This window comes from Hyla sarda, chromosome 7 (assembly GCF_029499605.1).
Source record: "Hyla sarda isolate aHylSar1 chromosome 7, aHylSar1.hap1, whole genome shotgun sequence".
NCBI lineage: Eukaryota > Metazoa > Chordata > Amphibia > Anura > Hylidae > Hyla > Hyla sarda.
In genome coordinates this window covers 34,863,273-34,884,392 of record NC_079195.1, presented here as the reverse complement: position 1 = coordinate 34,884,392, position 21,120 = coordinate 34,863,273, and the positions used below count along the sequence as shown (strand labels likewise).

General features: G+C 45.0%; 1 protein-coding gene across 1 annotated transcript in view; it reads right to left on the bottom strand.

The window, feature by feature from the left end:
• The window catches only part of PPRC1 (PPARG related coactivator 1), a gene marked incomplete in the record, with an annotated part of 55,153 nt that extends 38,268 nt beyond the window's left edge, over positions 1 to 16,885 (bottom strand). The window contains 5 exon segments of the mRNA XM_056530777.1: positions 411 to 3,237; positions 4,245 to 4,325; positions 5,239 to 5,391; positions 6,477 to 6,626; positions 16,759 to 16,885. Of these exon segments, the coding sequence (XP_056386752.1) occupies positions 411 to 3,237; positions 4,245 to 4,325; positions 5,239 to 5,391; positions 6,477 to 6,626; positions 16,759 to 16,839 (3,292 nt within the window).
• Between the last annotated feature and the right edge of the window lie 4,235 nt (positions 16,886 to 21,120).

The following is a 21,120-nucleotide window of genomic DNA, read 5'->3' as shown; positions in this document are numbered from 1 at the left end:
AAAAATTCACCTGCCCGGCGCCCGGGACTGCATGACCCGGGCGTCGGAGATACGAATTCTACATCCCTAAAAAGATCAATTGAAAAATATTTTGAATCGATGCAGAATCGCCAAATGAAAAGTCGCGATAATCGAGTGAATCGATTTTTTCTTACACCCCTAACTATAATGCAGTGGTCTCTGCCCTGTGGCTCTCAAGTTGCTTTTAAAGCTTCATTACAAGACCCTAAGTAAAAGGTGCTGTCTCTTCAGAAAATCCATTTACATAATCTCACATTTCACTGTTCTAGTCACGTATCCTCCACTTTGGCGCTACAACCTGGCACAATGTTCAGTAAACTGCCTGAATAGCAATTCCCAAGTACACTTGGCAGAGTAGCGCCAAAGTGTGGACGTCCTGTAACGTTTACCTGATTCACAATTGAAGTTTTTCTCGGGTTCCTTCCGATCAGGTTCTGGTACAGTCTGGCAGCTTTTTACGGATGTAGAGAGCGTCTCTTTGGCTTCTTGGTTAGACACTTTACAGGGCGATGCCAGTTTATCTTCTGACACTTTTTGGGCAACTCCAGTTCCTGCAGCGGAGATTTTCTCAGCCACTGAAGGATGAATTACTGCAGGTGTCGGGGTAACTAATGTGGAGGATTTCTTTATTACAGTCGGAGGAACCAACATCTGCACCTTAACATCTGCAGGCTGCGTCTGCATTGGTTGTTCCGGTTTTAAGGATGAAGTGGATGGAGACACCTGCTGTGTTTTAGAGACTGTGGCGTCAGAGGACGGCTTTATTTGGAAACCTAATTTCTGAGCTTTCTTCAAAATTTCCATTATTTTAAAGACCATTTGGTTGGCAGATTCTAGACCTGCAATAGGAACATTTGCCTTCTTAAGATCCAGGGAAGGTGCATTTTGAGGGGTCTTTTCTGTTTTCATGGACAGTGAGGATGCATCAGCCTTAAGAGCTGGACTGACTTGTAGCCCATCACGGGTTGATGATTTCGGTTTTACCCTTTCAGGTTTTGCAGCAGTTTTATGCACTTTGGGGCCTACAGCAGTCTCAGCAGGCTTCAACACAGGTGTCCTATTTGTCTGAACGATAGGTAGGACAGCGGTCTGTGGTCTGTACTCTGCAGGAGGGATGACCGCTTCCGGCAGCATTTTCTGCTCTGCAAATGCATGGGGGCCTGACGTTTCAAGAGTGTTGTGATAAGGTTGGCTTTCAGGCATTCCAGGTGCCATTTGAGCATTTGGCCAATAGGGCGCTTGTGGCCCGGAAACCCAACCAGTAGGATGCATCGGTGGCACCGCAATAGGTGGAGGTGGAAACGGAGGCCAACTTATGACCGGCTGTGGTTGTATAGGCACGACTGACGGCATACCATTTGGAAAATGAGGAACTGGTGGCAAAGGTGGCATGCCATGATAAAAGGAAGGATGTGGAGGGACAGTCGGCCAAGCAGGTGGATAAAATGGAGGTGGCACATTAGGCTGGGGAATCATTGGAGGTGGAGCAACATCCATAATAGTTGGGCATGGTTTTTCATTTAATGGTTTAATGACTTGACTGGTCACCGGCAGCGCAGTTGCTATTGTTGGAGCAGGAGCTGAACTAACAGGAGCATCTTGCCCAGACACATTGATAGCTTTGTTGGCTGGGCATGCTTTTTCTGCTACCGATGGCTTATTTGACTGCGCAGGTAAAACTAAGCAAGGCAATTCTGCCAACTCTTTTGGGGGCTCTGGAACAATTGGCCACTTACTACAAGACAGGTTCTCATTGTTTGTGTCAGGGTTCGGCTTACGGTGCTGAAGTCTCTTTCTATATTCACTTAAACTGAGCGACTTGGGCTTTGCTTCCTTCGTCAGCTGAGAAGAGTCGCCATCTTCAACCTTCGATGCTCCCGATTCCTCATTAGTAGAGGGCTCTTCCCCACCGCAGACATCAATATCATCTTTATCATCGTCTTTATCAGATTGTAACCCCTCAATCTTGGCAGCTGAATCAGCAGTCTCTTCACATTTGGGGTTTTCCACGTTAAAATCATGGTCTATTTGCTCTTTCTCAACAGCAGCAGCTTGTATTGAGCTCTCTGCTTGTTCGCCTTCTTTAGGGACAGGTTTTACTTTCAAGTCTTTTCTTTTTTTCTCGGGGAGGGAACTTTCCAAGCTTGCTCGACACCGTGGTTTGGTGCGGCTGATCTTGGCTGAGCGAAGCTCCATCAGGGACTCCCTTTTAACCTGGTCCAAGGTTTTTATTAAAAAGTCAGATTCCTGCAAGGAAAGGTTACTCGGGCGGCTTACAGGTGGTTGGGTTATACTTTGCCCAGTAACTGGTGAATCTGGAGATTTGTCTTCAGGTAAGCTCTTAGCTTTACTTTTTGACTTCGTTTTGGAGGGCTGCTTTTTCTTACTGGATTTCTTTCCCTTTAGCGGCACCTTTTCCTTGGTGACTGATGCTGTGATTTCTGGCTCACTACTTCTCTTACAACCTGGAGCAGCTTCCTCTGAGGTCGAGGTATTGGCATCATCCGAACACTTAACCTTCATGTCTGTCTCTGGAGGTTGAGGGGATAATTCCTGTAATTTAGACACAGCCTCCTCTATGGGTTCCTGGACATCATAAGATTTTTCTGTACAATCAATTTCTTTTTCCTGATTTGCTTCTAACTCTGTCACCACCTCTGGCTCTGAGGAGGACAGATGGATAGGTAGATTGTCCATGTTATCATCCATTCCCTCCATACCATCTGAAGACTCACACAGCATGTCCATGGGCGGCTCCACAACTACAGGTACTTTTATACATTCTCCTTGATCGGACACAATCTCCAGAAACACTTCTTCGTTCAGAAGATTTTCTTCATCTTCTGATTCTAGGCACATGGTTATGGCAGGTAGGCAATATGGATGCATATATTTTACCAAGTCATTGAGGGCAACATTTTCAGTATTAATAATACACGGCGTTCCTTGCATTAAGTGATCTACATCTTCGATATCCGCCCCAGTATCCAGAGAGAAATTTTTGTCCAAGGAGGCAACTAAACTTGAGTTTTTATCAGTCACTTGCCCCGGACTGGGGACCTCTTCATCCTCGCCGTCGCTTCGCTGTTGGATTTCCTCAGCTTCTGCCCTGCGGGGTAAACATCCTCTTGTACTTTTATGTCTGATAGGTCTCTTTGGTGTTGAGCTGATGGTATCTGGAAACAGTTCCCAGTTTGGCCCAGAATAAGCCCCAATCTGTAATAAAAATATAAGAAAACTATCACTAAACATTGGTCTATTGCAGCGTTCTCCAACCTGCAACATAACTACAACCTCAATCATGGCCCGAGAGCTTGCACCTTACTGTTTTACTCAATTTCAGTAAGAACCTGTGGCTCTTCAGCTACTGCATGACTACAACTACTATCATGACCTGACAGCCTGATGCTTCGGCTGCTTTCACACTATAAAAATACCTCCATTATAAACACTAGTTCTAAAAACACTGGAAATCTGCCATTAAACGGCCGTTAGACATTTCCATTATAGTTATGGGATTTTTCTAATAGCCGTTTTAACCAGTTATCGCCCTTTATTAATAACGGCCATTATTTTGTGATGGGCGAATGAACGGGAGAAATAGTGCATGAATTATTTATCCCGTTACTATCGCCCGTCACAAAATAACGTCCGTTATTAATAAAGGGTTAATAGACTATAATGGGATTTTCTAATGGCCGAATTTCAAGATTTTTATGACGGACGTTCATCACGGATGAATTTTTATAGGGTGAAAGGGGCCTTACTGTTTCTTAACTTGAGTCTCCCAACAATTGCAAACGTACAACTTCCACCATGTCCTGCTGCTTCTTGTTCTGCTCTATATTTCATTTTCCCAACCTGTAGCTCTCCAGCTGTTGCAAAACTACAACTCTTAGAATGTCCAGTGCGTCTGTCAGGGAATGCTAGGAGTTGTAGTTTCGCAACAGCTGGAGAGCCACATTACTTTATAGTATCTAAAATAAAAACAAAACCTAAGGTACTTTGCAACTATTTTAAATGAACCTATTCTATACATCTGCTATGCAGATAAATGCTAAACTACAATAAGGACATGAAAGAAATTATGGTAAATGTAGTTTTCCCAACCTGCAGCTCTCCAGCTGTTTCAAAACACTGGTCTATACTTGGGCAAGAACATTACACCACTTAAAAAGGCACCAACAGTCGATCCCATGCAAAACACTAGTCGTGTTACTAACCTTGCTGGAGTTAGCTCTGCGCTGGACCTCCGCTGAGAACATCTCATGATCTGGTGGCGTACGGGATAAAGCAAGAAACTTCTGCAACAAAAAAAGGAAACAACTGTAAATCACAAATAGATCTTACAAAACTACAACTCCCAGCATGCCCGGACAGCCGTTGGCTGTCCGGACATACTGGGAGATGTAGTTTTGCAACAGGTGGAGACACACTGTTTGAAAAACACTGCAAGAGCATCCACTTTAAAAGGGATACTGCTCCGAAAAACATCTTATCCCCTATCCAAAGGATAGGGGATAAGGTGTCTGATCACAGGGGTCCCGCCACTGGGGACCCCCGCGATCTCCAGGCAGGTAGCGTCGGAAACACGGAAGCTTTGAGCTTGCGCTTTCGTAGCGTCATGCCGCGCCCCCTCCATTCATGTCTATGGGAGGGGGCATAGCGGCTAGTATGTAGCCGTCTTGCCTCTTCCCATAGACCTGAATGGAGGGGGTACGGTGGCTGTAGTTGCTAAATCTGGCACGGAGCAGAGTTTTCTCCGTACATGGATGACTGAATTGCCGCACCGGCGATTCGGGGGTCCCCAGCGGCGGGACCCCCCATGATCAGACATCTTAATCACTATCCTTGTTTTTCAGCCGAGTACCCCTTTAAGAGGCGCATGCTCAGCCGCCACTCCATTTATTATTGTACTTTCCAAGATAGCCGAGTAATGTGTTCTGAAGTTTGATGGAAATATTGCTAATATAGTATCCAGTTAACATTCTTTTAGGATAGGAGCCTGTATATTAAAACTGCAGCTTCTACTACGCCATATACTTGCACAGCATACTGACACTGGAGAGATGGAGATACTTGTCCCTCAGTAATGGACACATTGAGCAGGTATGTACTCATCCTGGTGTACAGGCTAAAATGTAAATAACGCAGAAAGCCTGAACCTGCTAAGTCTTGAACTCTACATTTGAGGTAGATGTATCTCTCTAGACTTACGGCACTGCCATCCCGGTCCTTTGATGACCCCAGAAGTTCTGTATCGGGAATGGTGTCAAACGGTGACATATTCTCATCATCTGCATTGTCCAGTATCTCTGTTAGAGCTGTCAGTAGAGACAATTCGTTTTCCTCATTGAAAGGATCTTTGTGCTGGGGAAAAAAAACATAAAAAATAAAAAAAGAACAGTTTTAATAGATTAATAAAAATATATAAAATAACACGTGGCTGCTTTTACAAACAGCATCACACCAGTCCACGTTTGGAACAGTTAGTTCCAAATGCTGAGCAGCGGAGTACCCCTTTAATGGAGCCGAGCCTTACCACCAACTCCCCCGTGTGTCACAGCAATTACTGTCCCCTCACCTTCCATCCTGTGTGTAAAAGTAATTACTGTCCCCACATCTACACCGTGTGTCACAGCCCTAAGTATCATCTCATTTTATTTTTTTAAACAAAACTGTTACTTCCCTCCGCCCCCACACTGATCCCCCATTCTGCCTACTCTGTTCGGCATTGGATGTCTTCGATTTGTGCTTCGGTGCCATGTGACTGCTGCAGCCAATCAGCAGCCTCGCCATCATGCTCCGCACTCCTGAGTATGGAGCTTCACCGGCGAGGTTACCGATTGGCTCTGGCGGTCACCTGACCTTCACTGCTCCTGTAATACTAGAGCGCTGACCGCAGGCAGAACAGGGGATTAGCGCAGGAACGGAGGAGAAGGCAAATAAACTCGTTTATTTTTAAAAGAATCGACATTGATTGAGAAGGGCTGAAAAAAACCCGGTCCCCACGAAATTCTTAGACGCTGTGGCGACCTGTCAGGCCTTGGCTTAGTTATCCCAGATACAACTTTGCATCTTAGGATAACCCTTTAATTCAGTCAATAAAATATGCCATTCTGATCAATCTTAAAGGGGTACTCCAGTGGCCAGCGTTCAGGACTAAACATTTCGAATGTTGCTTTCACTCTGCAGGGGCTGGCCACACCCCCTCAATGCAAGTCAATGGGAGGGGGCGCGACTACCGCCACGCCCCCTCCAATAGACTTACATTAAGGGGGTGTGGCCATAATGTCACGAGGGGAGTGACCGACCCCCGCAGAGGGAAAACAGCATTTAGAACATTTAGTTCCGAACGTTGGCCAGTGGAGAACCCCTTTAATGATACCAGGCCGGGTACACCTACTATAAACAAGGCAAATGCATAATGATTGCGGTAAAGCCACGGGTCCTACCTCAGCCTGAGCGCCATGATCGTCAATGATGGAAATGATGGAGTTGTCTATGTAGCCCTGGAAGGTTCCTAGGATTCCTCCTGCGTCCAGAGAGGACAGAGCCAGATCGGAGAGGCCATCACAGGTCTCGTCTTCATCCATGTCATGGCACTGCAAGAGAAGACGTTCCTATTACACTGGAATAATGGACTAACAAGGACGCCAAATGCGATTAAATTATTCTCAGAAGGGTCTAATCATATACAATCTCTATAATGGGAGCAATGCCATAGTGACCACCAGCTACCGCACTTGTGTGAAATTGGATTAATGCAATTTACAAAATTACGGTTCTCAACTAAATTCTACAGAAAACTATAAAATCAGCTTTCTTGGAAATGTAACGACTCGTGGAATAAAGCTCGATCCGTTTTTATGCTGCAGGGTGAAAGGCACACAAGATTGTGAAAAAAAATAAAATAAATAAAAGCATATTTTGATGAGACAGTGTTCCCCAACCTGTGTCTCTTCAGCATTTGCGGTCACCGGAGAGCCATAGGTTGGGGGGGTACATGGTTTTAGGCTACGTTCACATGGGCAGGTTACCTTTGGCGAGACTTCTGCAGCGGAAAAATCGCAGCAGACCCCATGTAATCTGCTGTGGAGATACTACTGCAGACATCAAACCTGAAGCAGGAAACTTATGTACCCTTAAATTGGTTATACAGCATTATGCTAAAATTCTTACCCAGCTGGGGGTGGGTAAAAATAGATAAATAAAAAAACACTATGCTTTCCTACCCTGGTCCTCTGCAGCTCTCGCACGGCTCTGTCCAGTCCCTCAGCCAATTATTGGCCACTGCTTGTGTATCCCCTTGGCTTGTGATTGGCTGAACTGACAGGTCCTACATTAAAGGGGTACTCTGGCCCTAGACATCTTATCCCCTATTAGGAGGATTGGATGTCTGATCGCGATGGTCCCACCACTGGAGACCCCCACGATCTCCCTGCTGCACCTGATGTTCATTTAGAGCTTTGGGTGCGGCGCCGGAGGCTCCTGACGTCATGGCCGCACCCCTCAATGCAAGATTATGCGAGGGGGCATTACGTCCGTCACACCCTCTCCCATAGACTTGCAGTAAGGGGGCGTGACCGTGACATTACAAGCGGGGCGTGACATCACTAGCCTGTGTCCCACATCTCCAGTCATCCGGCATGGAGCAAAGTCCGCTTCATGCATCGGATGTCTGGGGTACCGCGGCCAAGATCGCAGGGGACCCCAGCGGAAGAACCCCCACAATCAGACTTCTCCCCTATCCTTTGGATAGGGGACGAGATATCTAGGGGTGGAGCACCCCTTTAAGCGATCGTCTCGAAAGCAGACCGGAGGAACGAACAGGGCCGAGCGGGATCTAAAGGGAACCAGTTTTCCCCCCCCCCCCCCCCCCCCCCCCCATCCGGGAATGAATTTTAGCAAAATGCTCAATAACCCATAAAAGGGGTTACTTAAGTCTGACAAGGCTTTTTTTGAGGGGGCCTGTTTTCTGTGTGACACTGCATACACAAAGCACATACTGTTCACATTTTTAAGTCTCCATAAAACAACGATTGCCTCGAGTAAAATAGTCCTACAGAAAGTAAAAGTCACTGTATCTTTTTAAATGCTAAACCCATTATAGAGTGAAACTTCTTCAGGGGGGGAAAAAAAAAAAAAAAAGTAAATGCAAAACAAAGAAAAAAGCCGAGCACGACGCTTCAGAGGGTTTCTCACTAAAGCCGGCGTCCCGAGCCAAGACAGGAAATGCAGGTCAGACAGGAAACACCTGAACGCTGCTCCGCATGAGGGACAAGTAGAGACGGCAGCTCCGCACTAATACACAGAGCACGGCGTACTACATGTAGACAGGGAACTGCTCCGACTGCCGCCTACACATCAGGGGGGACATCATCTGAAACGCTAAGGGTGCGTTCACACGGAGTAATTCAAGAGGAATTTACTCGAGTAATTCCTCTTGAATTCTCCGCTTCAAATTAATGCACATCTCCTCTGCCCATTGACTTTAATGTTATTTACGCTGTCCTGTTCACACTGCGGAAATTCTGCTAGTAGAATTCCGACGCTGAATTCCGTTCCGCTTGAAGAACGAACAGAAATCAATTGAAGTCCATGGTTAAAAAAAAAAATTCCGCCAGACATCGTTTTTGTGCGCAATTTGCGGGCAATTTGCGCGCAAATTGTGCGGAATTCCCATGCAATTTGCACGGAAATGGCTGAAAAACCCTTCACTTCTTACTCTCCCATGTACGCGTGCAATTCCGCGCAAATTTCCCGTGATTTTCGCGCAATTTAAAAAAATAAAAAAAAATTCCGCCCGTAAATTTTTCAGCGTTAATTACTCTTCATTTACTCCGTGTGAACGCACCCTAATAGTAAAACTATATTTGCTGCCCACAGCAACCAATCATAGAGCAGCTTTCATATCTTAACCCTTTAGGATCTATTCACACGTACAGTATTCTGTGCAGATTTTATGCGCAGGATTTCAAGCTTCGTTCTGTCAGTTTACAATGAAATCTGCAGCAGAAAATCCTGCGCATTAAATCTGCGCAGAATACTGTACGTGTGCATAGACCAGTGGTCTTCAACCTGCGGACCTCCAGATGTTGCAAAACTACAACTCCCAGCATGCCCGGACAGTCGTTGGCTGTCCGGGCATGCTGGGAGTTGTAGTTTTGCAACATCTGGAGGTCTGCAGGTTGAATGAAGACCACTGGCATAGATCATTGAGGAACAATTAAATTTTTTCCCTCCTTGCCATTTAATAGACTTTTGGCTGTCCGGGCATGCTGGGAGTTGTAGTTTTGCAAAAGCTGAAGACACTGTTTGGAGAACACTGGAATAGACTTACAAGGCAAGTTTGTTGTGCCTATTCTTAGCATTTTCTTCTGAACTTTCAGACCCCAACCGATCATAACTTTTCGCATGTGTATATAACATGTCAATTTTTATTCATTTTTTTTTTTTTTTTTTATATACAAATCATTTAGAGAGTCTGTATAAAATAGATTTTATACTAGCAGCAATGGAAAACTACAACCACCATCATGCCCTGACAGCCACAAGTTACTCCTGCCGCGGTACTCTCAGATAAGCCGTAAAAGGGGTACTCCACTGAAAAACATTTTTTTCTTTTATAAAATCAACTGGCTCCAGAAAGTTAAACAGATATGTAAATTACTTCTATTAAAAAAAATGAAACCCTTCCAGTACTTAGCTGCTGCATACTCCACAGGAAGTGTTTCCAGTCTGACCACAGTGCTCTCTGCTGACACCTCTGTCCATGTCAGGAACTGTCCAGAGCAGGATAGGTTTGCTATGAGGATTTGCTCCTACTCTGGACAGTTCCTAAAATGGGCAGAGGTGTCAGCAGAGAGCACTCTTTCAAAGGAAATTCAAAAAGAAAAGAACTTCCTCTAGTATACAGCAGCTTATAAATACTGGAAGGATTAAGATTTTTTAAATAGAATTTACAAATCTGTATAACTTTGTGGAACCAGTTGATTACAAAAAACAAATAAAATAAATGTTTTTCAGTGGAGTACCCCATTAAAGGGGTACTCCACTGGCCAGCGTGGAACAAATGCTGTTTTCACGCTGCGGGGGTCGGCCACGTGGCCGACCCCCGCAGCGTGAAAACAGCATTTGGAACATTTAGCTCCACGCTGGCCAGTGGCGTATCCCTTTAAAAGTATCTATAAAACATGACTGACTTCATGCCAACTTAAAGAGGTACTCCAATTGGGGGGGGGGGGGGGAGGAAAATTAAATAAATAAATACTAATAAAAAAAAAAAAAAAAAAGGTCGTCAAATCAACTGGTATCAAAATAAACTTGGCCCTCAATTTGCAAAAGAGATCTCTATAGGGAATAAGGTCACTGGGGGAGATTTATCAAAACCTGTCCAGAGGAAAAGTTGCTGAGTTGCCCATAGCAACCAATCAGATCGCTTCTTTCATTTCTCAGAGGCCTTTTCAAAACTGAAAGTAGTAATCCGATTGGTTGCTATGGGCAACTGGGCAACTTTTCCTCTGGACAGGTTTTGATAAATCTCCCCCAGTGACGCTACTTACTCAGTGCACGGCACATGGCCGCCTCTTACTCCGTTCTCCTCCGCAACAGTCCAGTACGATTCTGATCAAGGTCCTTATAGGACCGAAAAGTCAATGTTGTATATAAAGACCGGACATAAAATCTAAATCATCCTGCATTGCAAAGTGCCAAGTTTATTCTGAAGCCATTACAGGCAGTGGGATTCCTACTTTAGCACCGAACAGGGAGTGCCATATCTATTGTTCTAATCAACTGGTGCCAGAAAGTTATACAGATTCGTAAATTACTTCTGCACATAAATCTTAATCCTTCCAGTACTTATAAGCTGCTGTATGCTCCAGAGGAAGTTGTGTAGTTCTTTCCAGTCTGACCACAGTTCTCTCTGCTACCACCACTGTCCGTGTCCGAAACAAATCCCTATAGCAGTGGTCTTCAACCTGCGGACCTCCAGATGTTGCAAAACTACAACTCCCAGCATGCCCGGACAGCCGTTGGCTGTCCGGGCATGCTGGGAGTTGTAGTTTTGCAAAATCTGGAGGTCCGCAGGTTGAAGACCACTGCCCTATAGCAAGCGTCTCCTACTCTAGTCTGGACAGTTCCCGGAACAGACTGAGGTGTCAGCAGAGAGCACTGTGGTCAGACTGGAAAGAACTACACAACTTCCTCTGTAGTGTACAGCAGCTGATAAGTACTTGAAGGATTAAGATTTTTAAATAGAAGTCATTTACAAATCTGCATAACTTTCTGGCACCAGTTGATGTGAAATATATATTTTTTTCCCCACCGGAGTACCCCTTTAAGTGTCTGATCAATGTCTGGCAGTGCAGTCACTCCTGCTCTGAAGCGCTGGCAACTTTCTATCCTAATAGAGAAGCAATAAAACTCCATACAAGTCACAGTAATACAGCGATTTTCCGGCAAAGCCTCTCTAGCCTAAAAGTAGGGTGTTACTTTAAATATGTTGCAATAAGTGACCCCAGAAATGCGAAAATCCTAGGACTGAACTAGTGACTCATTCATTACACTTTTCCAGGCGATTCGTTGATTCATGCCGGGGCCGTAAACTATTACAATGACTCAGGGAATAATTACTACAATTTTAATGCTTTTCTTAAAGTGACAAGACCGTGTAATGCTTCACTTCACCTGTGGCGGTGCTGTGGGGAAAGCAAACATGCTGCCTGGTTCCCACTGCTGATCACTTAGGACAGTGTTTCCCAACCAGGGCGCCTCCAGCTGTTGCAATACTACAACTCCCAGCATGCCCGGACAGCCAAAGGCTGTCCGGGCATGCTGGGAGTTGTAGTATTGCAACAGCTGGAGGCGCCCTGGTTGGGAAACACTAACTTAGGATCTTTACAACAGAACAACCTCTGTATCCAGACTATAGTCCAGGGGACCCTTATGGTAGATAGGATTGTCCTATGCAAACAAACCCTTTAACCTTTATGATTCTAATGGTTAATCCTGTAGAGCGGTGACACTGCTCAAAGTGTTGCAAAACTACAACTCCCAGCATGCCCGGACAGCCTTTTGCTTACATTAGTGCAGTGTTTCCCAACCAGGGTGCATCCAGCTATTGAAAACTACCACTCCCAGCATGCCCTGGACAGTCTTTCGCTTACATTAGTGCAGTCTTTCCCAACCAGGGTGCCTCCAGAAGTTGAAAACTACAACTCCCAGCATGCCCAGACAGCCTTCGGCTTACATTAGTGCAGTGTTTCCCAACCAGGATGCCTCCAGCTGTTGAAAACTACAACTCCCAGCATGACCGGACAGCCTTTTGCTTACATTAGTGCAGTGCTTCCCAATCTGGGTGCCTCCAGCTGTTGCAAAACTACAACTCCCAGCATGCCCGGACAGCCTTTGGCATTACTGATTGTGCATTAGTGATTGTGCAGGGCAGTGTTTACCCACTCAGGTTGTCTCCTGCTGATGCAAAACTACAACTTGGCAACAGCTGGAGGCACCTGGGTTGGAAAACACCGATTTACCTTGTTGAAGCAAAAGTGTTTCGCCAACCTGCAGCTCTCCAGCTGTTGGCAAACTACAACTCCGACACTATGTTCATGCTGGGAGTTGTAGTTTGTAACCATATGCGCCAATCCAGCCAGTCCTAATTCCCATAGTCTCAATCTGCACCATTTTGGTGGAATAACAAAAAAAAGTTGCACATTATGGCACATGCCATATTGGCACAAAAATTAGCAAAGGACAGGAGATGGCAGGGGGTCCCAGAATTTGGACCCCCGCAATCAGATACTTATCCCCCATCCTTTGGATAGGTTAGAGTTTCCCAACCAGGGTGCCTCCAGCTGTTGCAAAACTACAGCTCCCAGCATGCCCGAACAGCCATAGGCTGTCCGGGCATGCTGGGAGTTGTAGTTTTGCAACAGCTGGAGACACCCTGGTTGGGAAAAACTGGGATAGGGGATAAGTTGTCCTGCATGATAGTATTCCTTTAAGAAAAATCTATTTTATTTATGTTAACTTTGTTGGTACAACTTACAGCTAACGAAAGAAAACCAAAAGTAATCAAAAACCCCAAAAAATATAACAAAAAAGTAACCAAACAAAAAAAGTCATGAAATAAAAAAATAAAACCAAATAACAAACATGGTGGTAAAAAGCAAAGTGCAGTAAGTGAAGCGATTCAGGGCGACAACACTGTGGTGACTGACAATGATGGTGACCATGACCCGCTAGTCACTCCGGCACATTACTAGTTAAATGTGATGTCAACAAGCGGCATGGGAGAAACTGCGCACACAGAGCACATGTCACCGGCAGCAGAGCTGTGTACACACGGCCAGGATCCTACCCACAGAGAACACTGGACATAAAGACAGCAAAAATCCATAGACATCAGCAGTCTGAGGTGAGAACGCTGCCCGCGCCAGACACGTGGGGCCCATTCCGCAGCGCCCCCTTCTCCCCACCCAACAGACCACCCTGCACTGCCTGCTACTACAGTATATGGGGAGTTCTCCTTTACACATGTATATACCATAGAAATTCTATATACTAGTGCAAAAGGAAAACTCAGCAGATAAGGACCATTTGGCCTATCTAGTCGGTCCAATATCCTGAATTCTATGAATAGTCCTTGTCCCTATCTTATATGAAGGATAGCCTTATGCCTATCCCTATCTTATATGAAGGATAGCCTTATGCCTATCCCTATCTTATATGAAGGATAGCCTTATACCTATCCCTATCTTATATGAAGGATAGCCTTATACCTATCTTATATGAAGGATAGCATTATACCTATCTTATATGAAGAATAGCCTTATACCTATCCCCATCTTATATGAAGGATAGTCTTATACCTATCCCTATCTTATATGAAGAATAGCCTTATACCTATCCCTATCTTATATGAAGGATAGCCTTATGCCTATCTTATATGAAGAATAGCCTTATACCTATCCCTATCTTATATGAAGGATAGCCTTATTCCTATCCCTATCTTATATGAAGGATAGCCTCATGCCTATCCCTATATTATATGAAGGATAGCCTTATGCCTATCCCTATCTTATATGAAGGATAGCTGTATACCTATCTCTATCTTATATGAAGGATAGCCTTACACCTATCTTTATCTTATATGAAGGCTAGCCTTATACCTATCTCTATCTTATATGAAGGATAGCCTTATGCCTATCCCTATCCCTATCTTATATGAAGGATAGCCTTATACCTATCTTATATGAAGGATAGCATTATACCTATCTTATATGAAGAATAGCCTTATACCTATCCCCATCTTATATGAAGGATAGCCTTATTCCTATCCCTATCTTATATGAAGGATAGCCTTATACCTATCCCTATCTTATATGAAGGATAGCCTTATACCAATCTCTATCTTATATGAAGGATAGCCTTATGCTTATCTCATGCATGTTTAATCTCCTTCACTGTATTTGCAGTGACCACTTCTGCAGGAAGGCTATTCCGTGCATCCACTACTCCCTCAGTAAAGTAATACTCCCTGATATAACTGCAGAAACCTTTCCCCTCTAATATAACACTATATCCTCTTGTGGTAGTTTCTTTTAATCTCCTTTATTACCCCAGATAACAGCTGAACCAACACCAACTACAACACTCATCATCACTGCAGTGCGAACATCTGTGATGACATCACAACACATGGAACGAGACAACTACAGCACCACATCAGATCCTAGACCAGTGTTTCCCAACCAAGGTGTCTCCTGCTGTTGCAAGAGTACAACACCCAGCATGCCCCGACAGCCGTTGTCTTTGTAGCTTTTCAACATCTATATGGTATTATGGGTAACACATTGTTTTTTATATACTCACCTCTCCCTGTTCCTGCCCTTCTCTCCTCTTCTAGGCACCAGCACTGTCCCTGTGTTAGGACGCTGTGTGTGGTAGTAGTAGTGCCCAAGAGTGGAGAGAACAGCAGGATGAGGGAGAGGTGAGTATCCGAGTAATGCAACCACAAAAACTACACCCAGTGCAGACGCCTACCAACAAGTCACCAGTTATAGCACAAGTATATAGTCACCATACTTCTACATGGCCAGAGACGCTGCAGCAAGATGAGGGCTGGAAGTGAATAGGGAAATAACCCACATTTTTTGGTGGCATTTTTAGGGACAGTGGCAGTATTTCCAAAATGGCAGCATGGCATCCATCCCCCCCAAAAAATTAATTAATAAACAAACACTTTGGTGTTTTTCCCCCTATAGGCTTCCATAGGTGAGAGTGTGGGGAAAAAATAGAAATCACAAAAATAAATATAAAAAGCTTTTGCTGCTTAAAATTCAGCACTTTTAATTTTAACTTTATTTTCTCAGAAAATGCTGCCGTATGTCGGAATCTCTGCTCGGAAAATGAAATACGAGCAAAAAATAAATAAACTTAAAAAAATAAAAAAAATGTACCATAAGTTGTTAAAAAACATGGAAAAAAAAGGAGGTATGTTTTTCTTTGAGAAAAAATAAATAAATAAACATGGCCAAGTGTGTCTGTTCATAGCCTTAGGGAGGGCTCCCTGGTTTCTACTTGTTGACATTCTAATACAACTGCAGGAAGTCATAGTGAGCGGAGGGTCAGAATAAAAACAAAAAAACGCATTATGTATTAGGCTGCGTTCACATGGCCGTCTAGACCCGTCCCATTCTTCTCCAGTCAAAAGTAACAGATTTAAAAAATAATAATTTTTAACGGACAACAGATGTTATCCATTTGTATCCGTTATTGTTCTGTTAATAAACCAAAAAATATATATTTTTTTGTTCTGAGCATGCTTGGAAGTAAAAACGGATTGAAAAAAAAACTGATGCAAACGGATCACATTAAAGGCTCATCCATTTAAAGCTGGAAGTTAGAATAGTCTTAATACGATTACCTGCTGTATTAATAACCCCCCCCCCCCCCCCCCCCAAAATATATATTGGTACATTCCCACTAATAATGTACCATAAATGGTGGTGAGATATGAATTATTACTGCATTAGTAGTGGGAACATTCCATTAGTTACTGGGGGTATTATGAACTATTACTACATTAGTAGTGGGAACATTCCATTAGTTATTGGGGGTATTTTTAACTACATTCCATGAGTTACTGGGGAGTTTTATGAACTATTACTACAATTCCATGAGTTACTGGGGAGTTTTATGAACTATTACTACATTAGTAGTGGGAACATTCCATTAGTTACTGGGGGGGGGTGTATTAAAGTATTACTGTATTAAGGAGAATATTCCATTAATTATTTGGGGTATTATTAAGTGACTTATGGTGCATTATTATCAGGAACACTCCACTATATATTGGAGGAGGGGGTATTATTACAGCTGGTAGTATTATTAGGACTGTTCTATTCCCGGGGTGGGGGTGCATACACATGCAGGGCACATGGAGCTCCTGTGCCGGGCGTCTCCTCATCTCTCCCGGGCCTGTCTCCACATGTGCCCGGCCGCCTCCACGTGTGCCCCGGCTCTCTCTACACGCACACAGGCCGCGCAGTGAGGGAGGCTGATGGGTGCAGGGAGCGGTCTCTCCCCGGCCGGGCCCCGGCACACACACGCGTGTCTCTCCCATCCACGTGTCACATGCAGCCGGCTCCCGCAGCCCTTCTCTCCCCTCACAGCGGCCGCCCCGGGCCCGGAGCAGCTCAGCCGGCCTCCGCCCCCCTATCGCCGTACCTGTAGAGGGCCGCCGGCGGTGAAGAGCTCCATTCCTCCGATGGTCAGCGTCTCCTCACCCGCTCCCCACCGCGCCGCCATCTTGGCCCCTCAGCTCCGAGCCTGAGCCGGTCTACAGCCTGGGAACACGTGGTCCTTGCCGCATGGGAGGGGGCGGGGCCAGACGTCACTGTGCCGGGAATAGAGCGACTCAGAGACGACATCTTGGTTGGGGCAGATTGTATCACAGGCAGAGGTGGACTGACAACACTCAGGGGCCCGGACCAAAAAAAGTAAGGCCCCCCCCCTGCGATGCTCTGCTGCTGGTCACACTTCTGCCCCAAATCCCTCCACCAGCCCTACACACAAAATAAGCTGCATTTTATATATAAGAAACACTAGGTAGGTAAAATAATTTTCCATGACTAATAATACCAGCATACAAAGAGTAAATATATGGAGAACATATATACCATCACACAATAACTGAATAATACCGCAATACTGTACTGAATAAAACCACTATACACAGACCAATATATTATACAGGATCTGTATACAATATAAGTGATTATATACAGGACCATATGGCAGTAGATATCAGCTGTACGCAGGATCTGTAGACCATATAAGTGATTACAATTACATCAAGGAACTCTCAATAACAACTTTTCTGATCAGCGACGTCCTCTTTCCTTTTCTTCTCTGTCCGGATGTGCAGCCAGCAGAGTGAGAGTCTCCCCCCCTTGGGTGTGATGGAATGTGTGCCCCCCATAAGAGTGACAGCTATAGCGCCCCATAAGTAACAGTCACATGGTAAGATAGTTCATAAGGTTGAAAAAAGACCAGAGTCCATCAAGTTCAACCTATATCCCTAATGACTCCCTACTGAGTTGATCCAGAGGAAGGCAAAAAAAAAAAAACCTCATCCTAGATGTAAAACTTCCTTCCCGACTCCAAATATCACACCAGAATAAATCCCTGGATCAACCTTCTGTCCCTATAAATCTAGAATCCATAACCAGCGATATTATTATTCTCCAAAAATGGATCCAGACCCCTTTTGAACTCTTTTACAGAGTTCACCATGACCACCTCCTCTGGTAGAGAATTCCACAGTCTCACTGCTCTTACAGTAAAGAACCCCCATCTGTGCTGGTGTAGAAACCTTCTTTCCTCTAAACATAGAGCATTCCCCCTTGTTATGGATACCGTCACAGCCCCCATAATAATAACCGTCACAGGCCCTATATTAATAACCGTCACAGCCCCCATAATAATAACCGCTACAGCCCTGATAATAATGACTGCTACAGCCCCCATAATAATGACCGATACAGCCCCCATAATAATGACCGATACAGCCCACATAATAATAACCGTCACAGCCCCCATAATAATAACCGTCACAGGCCCCATAATAATAACCTTAACAGCCCACATAATAATGACCACTACAGCCCCGTAATAATGACCGATACAGCCCACATAATAATGACTGCTACAGCCCACATAATAATGACCGCTACAGCCCACATAATAATGACCGCTACAGCCCACATAATAATGACCGCTACAGCCCACATAATAATGACCGCTACAGCCCACATAATAATGACCGCTACAGCCCACATAATAATGACTGCTACAGCCCACATAATAATGACCGCTACAGCCACCATAATAATGACCGCTACAGCCACCATAATAATGACCGCTACAGCCCACATAATAATGACCGCTACAGCCCACATAATAATGACCGCTACAGCCCACATAATAATGACCGATACAGCCCCCGTAATAATGACCGATACAGCCCACATAATAATGACCGCTACAGCCCACATAATAATGACCGCTACAGCCCACATAATAATGACCGATACAGCCCCCATAATAATGACCGCTACAGCCCCCATAATAATGACCGATACAGCCCCCGTAATAATGACCGATACAGCCCACATAATAATGACCGCTACAGCCCACATAATAATGACCGCTACAGCCCCCATAATAATGACCGATACAGCCCCCATAATAATGACCGCTACAGCCCACATAATAATGACCGCTACAGCCCACATAATAATGACCGATACAGCCCCCGTAATAATGACCGATACAGCCCACATAATAATGACCGCTACAGCCCACATAATAATGACCGCTACAGCCCACATAATAATGACCGATACAGCCCCCATAATAATGACCGCTACAGCCCCCATAATAATGACCGATACAGCCCCCATAATAATGACCGCTACAGCCCACATAATAATGACCGCTACAGCCCACATAATAATGACCGATACAGCCCCCATAATAATGACCGCTACAGCCCCCATAATAATGACCGATACAGCCCCCGTAATAATGACCGATACAGCCCACATAATAATGACCGCTACAGCCCACATAATAATGACCGCTACAGCCCCCATAATAATGACCGATACAGCCCCCATAATAATGACCGCTACAGCCCACATAATAATGACCGCTACAGCCCACATAATAATGACCGATACAGCCCCCGTAATAATGACCGATACAGCCCACATAATAATGACCGCTACAGCCCACATAATAATGACCGCTACAGCCCACATAATAATGACCGCTACAGCCCACATAATAATGACCGCTACAGCCCACATAATAATGACCGCTACAGCCCCCATAATAATAACCTCTACAGCCCCCATAATAATGACCGCTACAGCCCCCATAATAATGACTGCTACAGCCCCCATAATAATGACCGATACAGCCCCCATAATAATGACCGCTACAGCCCACATAATAATGACCGCTACAGCCCCCATAATAATGACAGCTACAGCCCCCGTAATAATGACCGCTACAGCCCCCATAATAATGACCGCTACAGCCCACATAATAATGACCGCTACAGCCCACATAATAATGACCGCTACAGCCCACATAATAATGACCGCTACAGCCCACATAATAATGACCGCTACAGCCCACATAATAATGACCGCTACAGCCCACATAATAATGACCGCTACAGCCCCCATAATAATGACAGCTACAGCCCCCGTAATAATGACCGATACAGCCCACATAATAATGACCGATACAGCCCCCATAATAATGACCGATACAGCCCCCGTAATAATGACCGATACAGCCCACATAATAATGACCGCTACAGCCCACATAATAATGACCGCTACTGTGACAACTTCAGTGCCCCAATAGGATTCAGCGCTCATAAGAGTGACAGCCACAGCCCCCATAAGTGATAGTTACAGCTCCCCCTATAAATTACAGCTACAGGGCCCCATAAGAGTGTCAACTAGACCTGCCCTATAAGAGTGACAGCCACAATGGTTCTAGACATATTGCCCCCTATAAAGATGACAGCCATGGTGTCACACATCAGAGTAAGAGCTCAGTGCCCCCTATCTGAGGTGGGTAATGGGCCCCGGCTGTCAGGTCACCATTGGTGGTTAAGTGATGGGAGGCAGGACCAACATCTGTCCCTCCAATAAGGTCACAGAGGGGAACCAGGAGAGAAGCCCCCACTGCAGGGAGTCTGCTGGACTCATCCGTCATCCGCACTATGTTATAGGACTAAGGAGACCGTACATATCCCATACATAGCTGTGAAGATAACCTGATTACAGTCATCATGGCGTTTAATTGTGTATAACACGGGCTAAACAATATCCAGACCTAACACATGTCCATCATTGTGATGAATAGCAATAAAATCTCACATTATAAAGCCAAACAGCAGGTGGGGAGGGGGATCATTAAGGGGGTCAGTGGGGAGGAAGGTGTCCGGCCACCTGTCCAGTGCTGACCATGTGTCACCCGGCATTCAGAGGTGTCAGTCAAAATGAAGCGTCCTCCGCACCCTGAGCTGCCATTACCACTGCTGTGTCCAAGGAAGGGAAGCTGAGCCCCATTACGTCAGTGTCTCCCAATCACAGTCGGGGAGATTTATCAAAACCTGTGCAGAGGAAAAGTTGCCCATAGCAACCAATCAGATCGCTTCTTTCATTTTGCAGAGGACTTGTTAAAAATGAAAGAAGCGATCTGATTGGTTGCTATGGGCAACTTTTCCTCTGCACAGGTTTTGATAAATCTCCCCCAGTGTCTCTTGCTGGGGCAGAACTATAACTTCCATCCTATTGTTTTCAATGGGATTCTGCTGCACCGCGCACATGGCGGAAACATCTTCACCGGAAATTCTGATACCGGTCTCTGCGGAAAGTATAGACGTGTCAATTCTTTTGGCGCATTTCAGAGTGGTCCTAGTGCTGGCATATTTAGCCCGGCGCCCGCTATTTGCGGAATGTCTGCCCGTGTTTTCCGAAGTGGACATTTAGCAAAAATTCCACC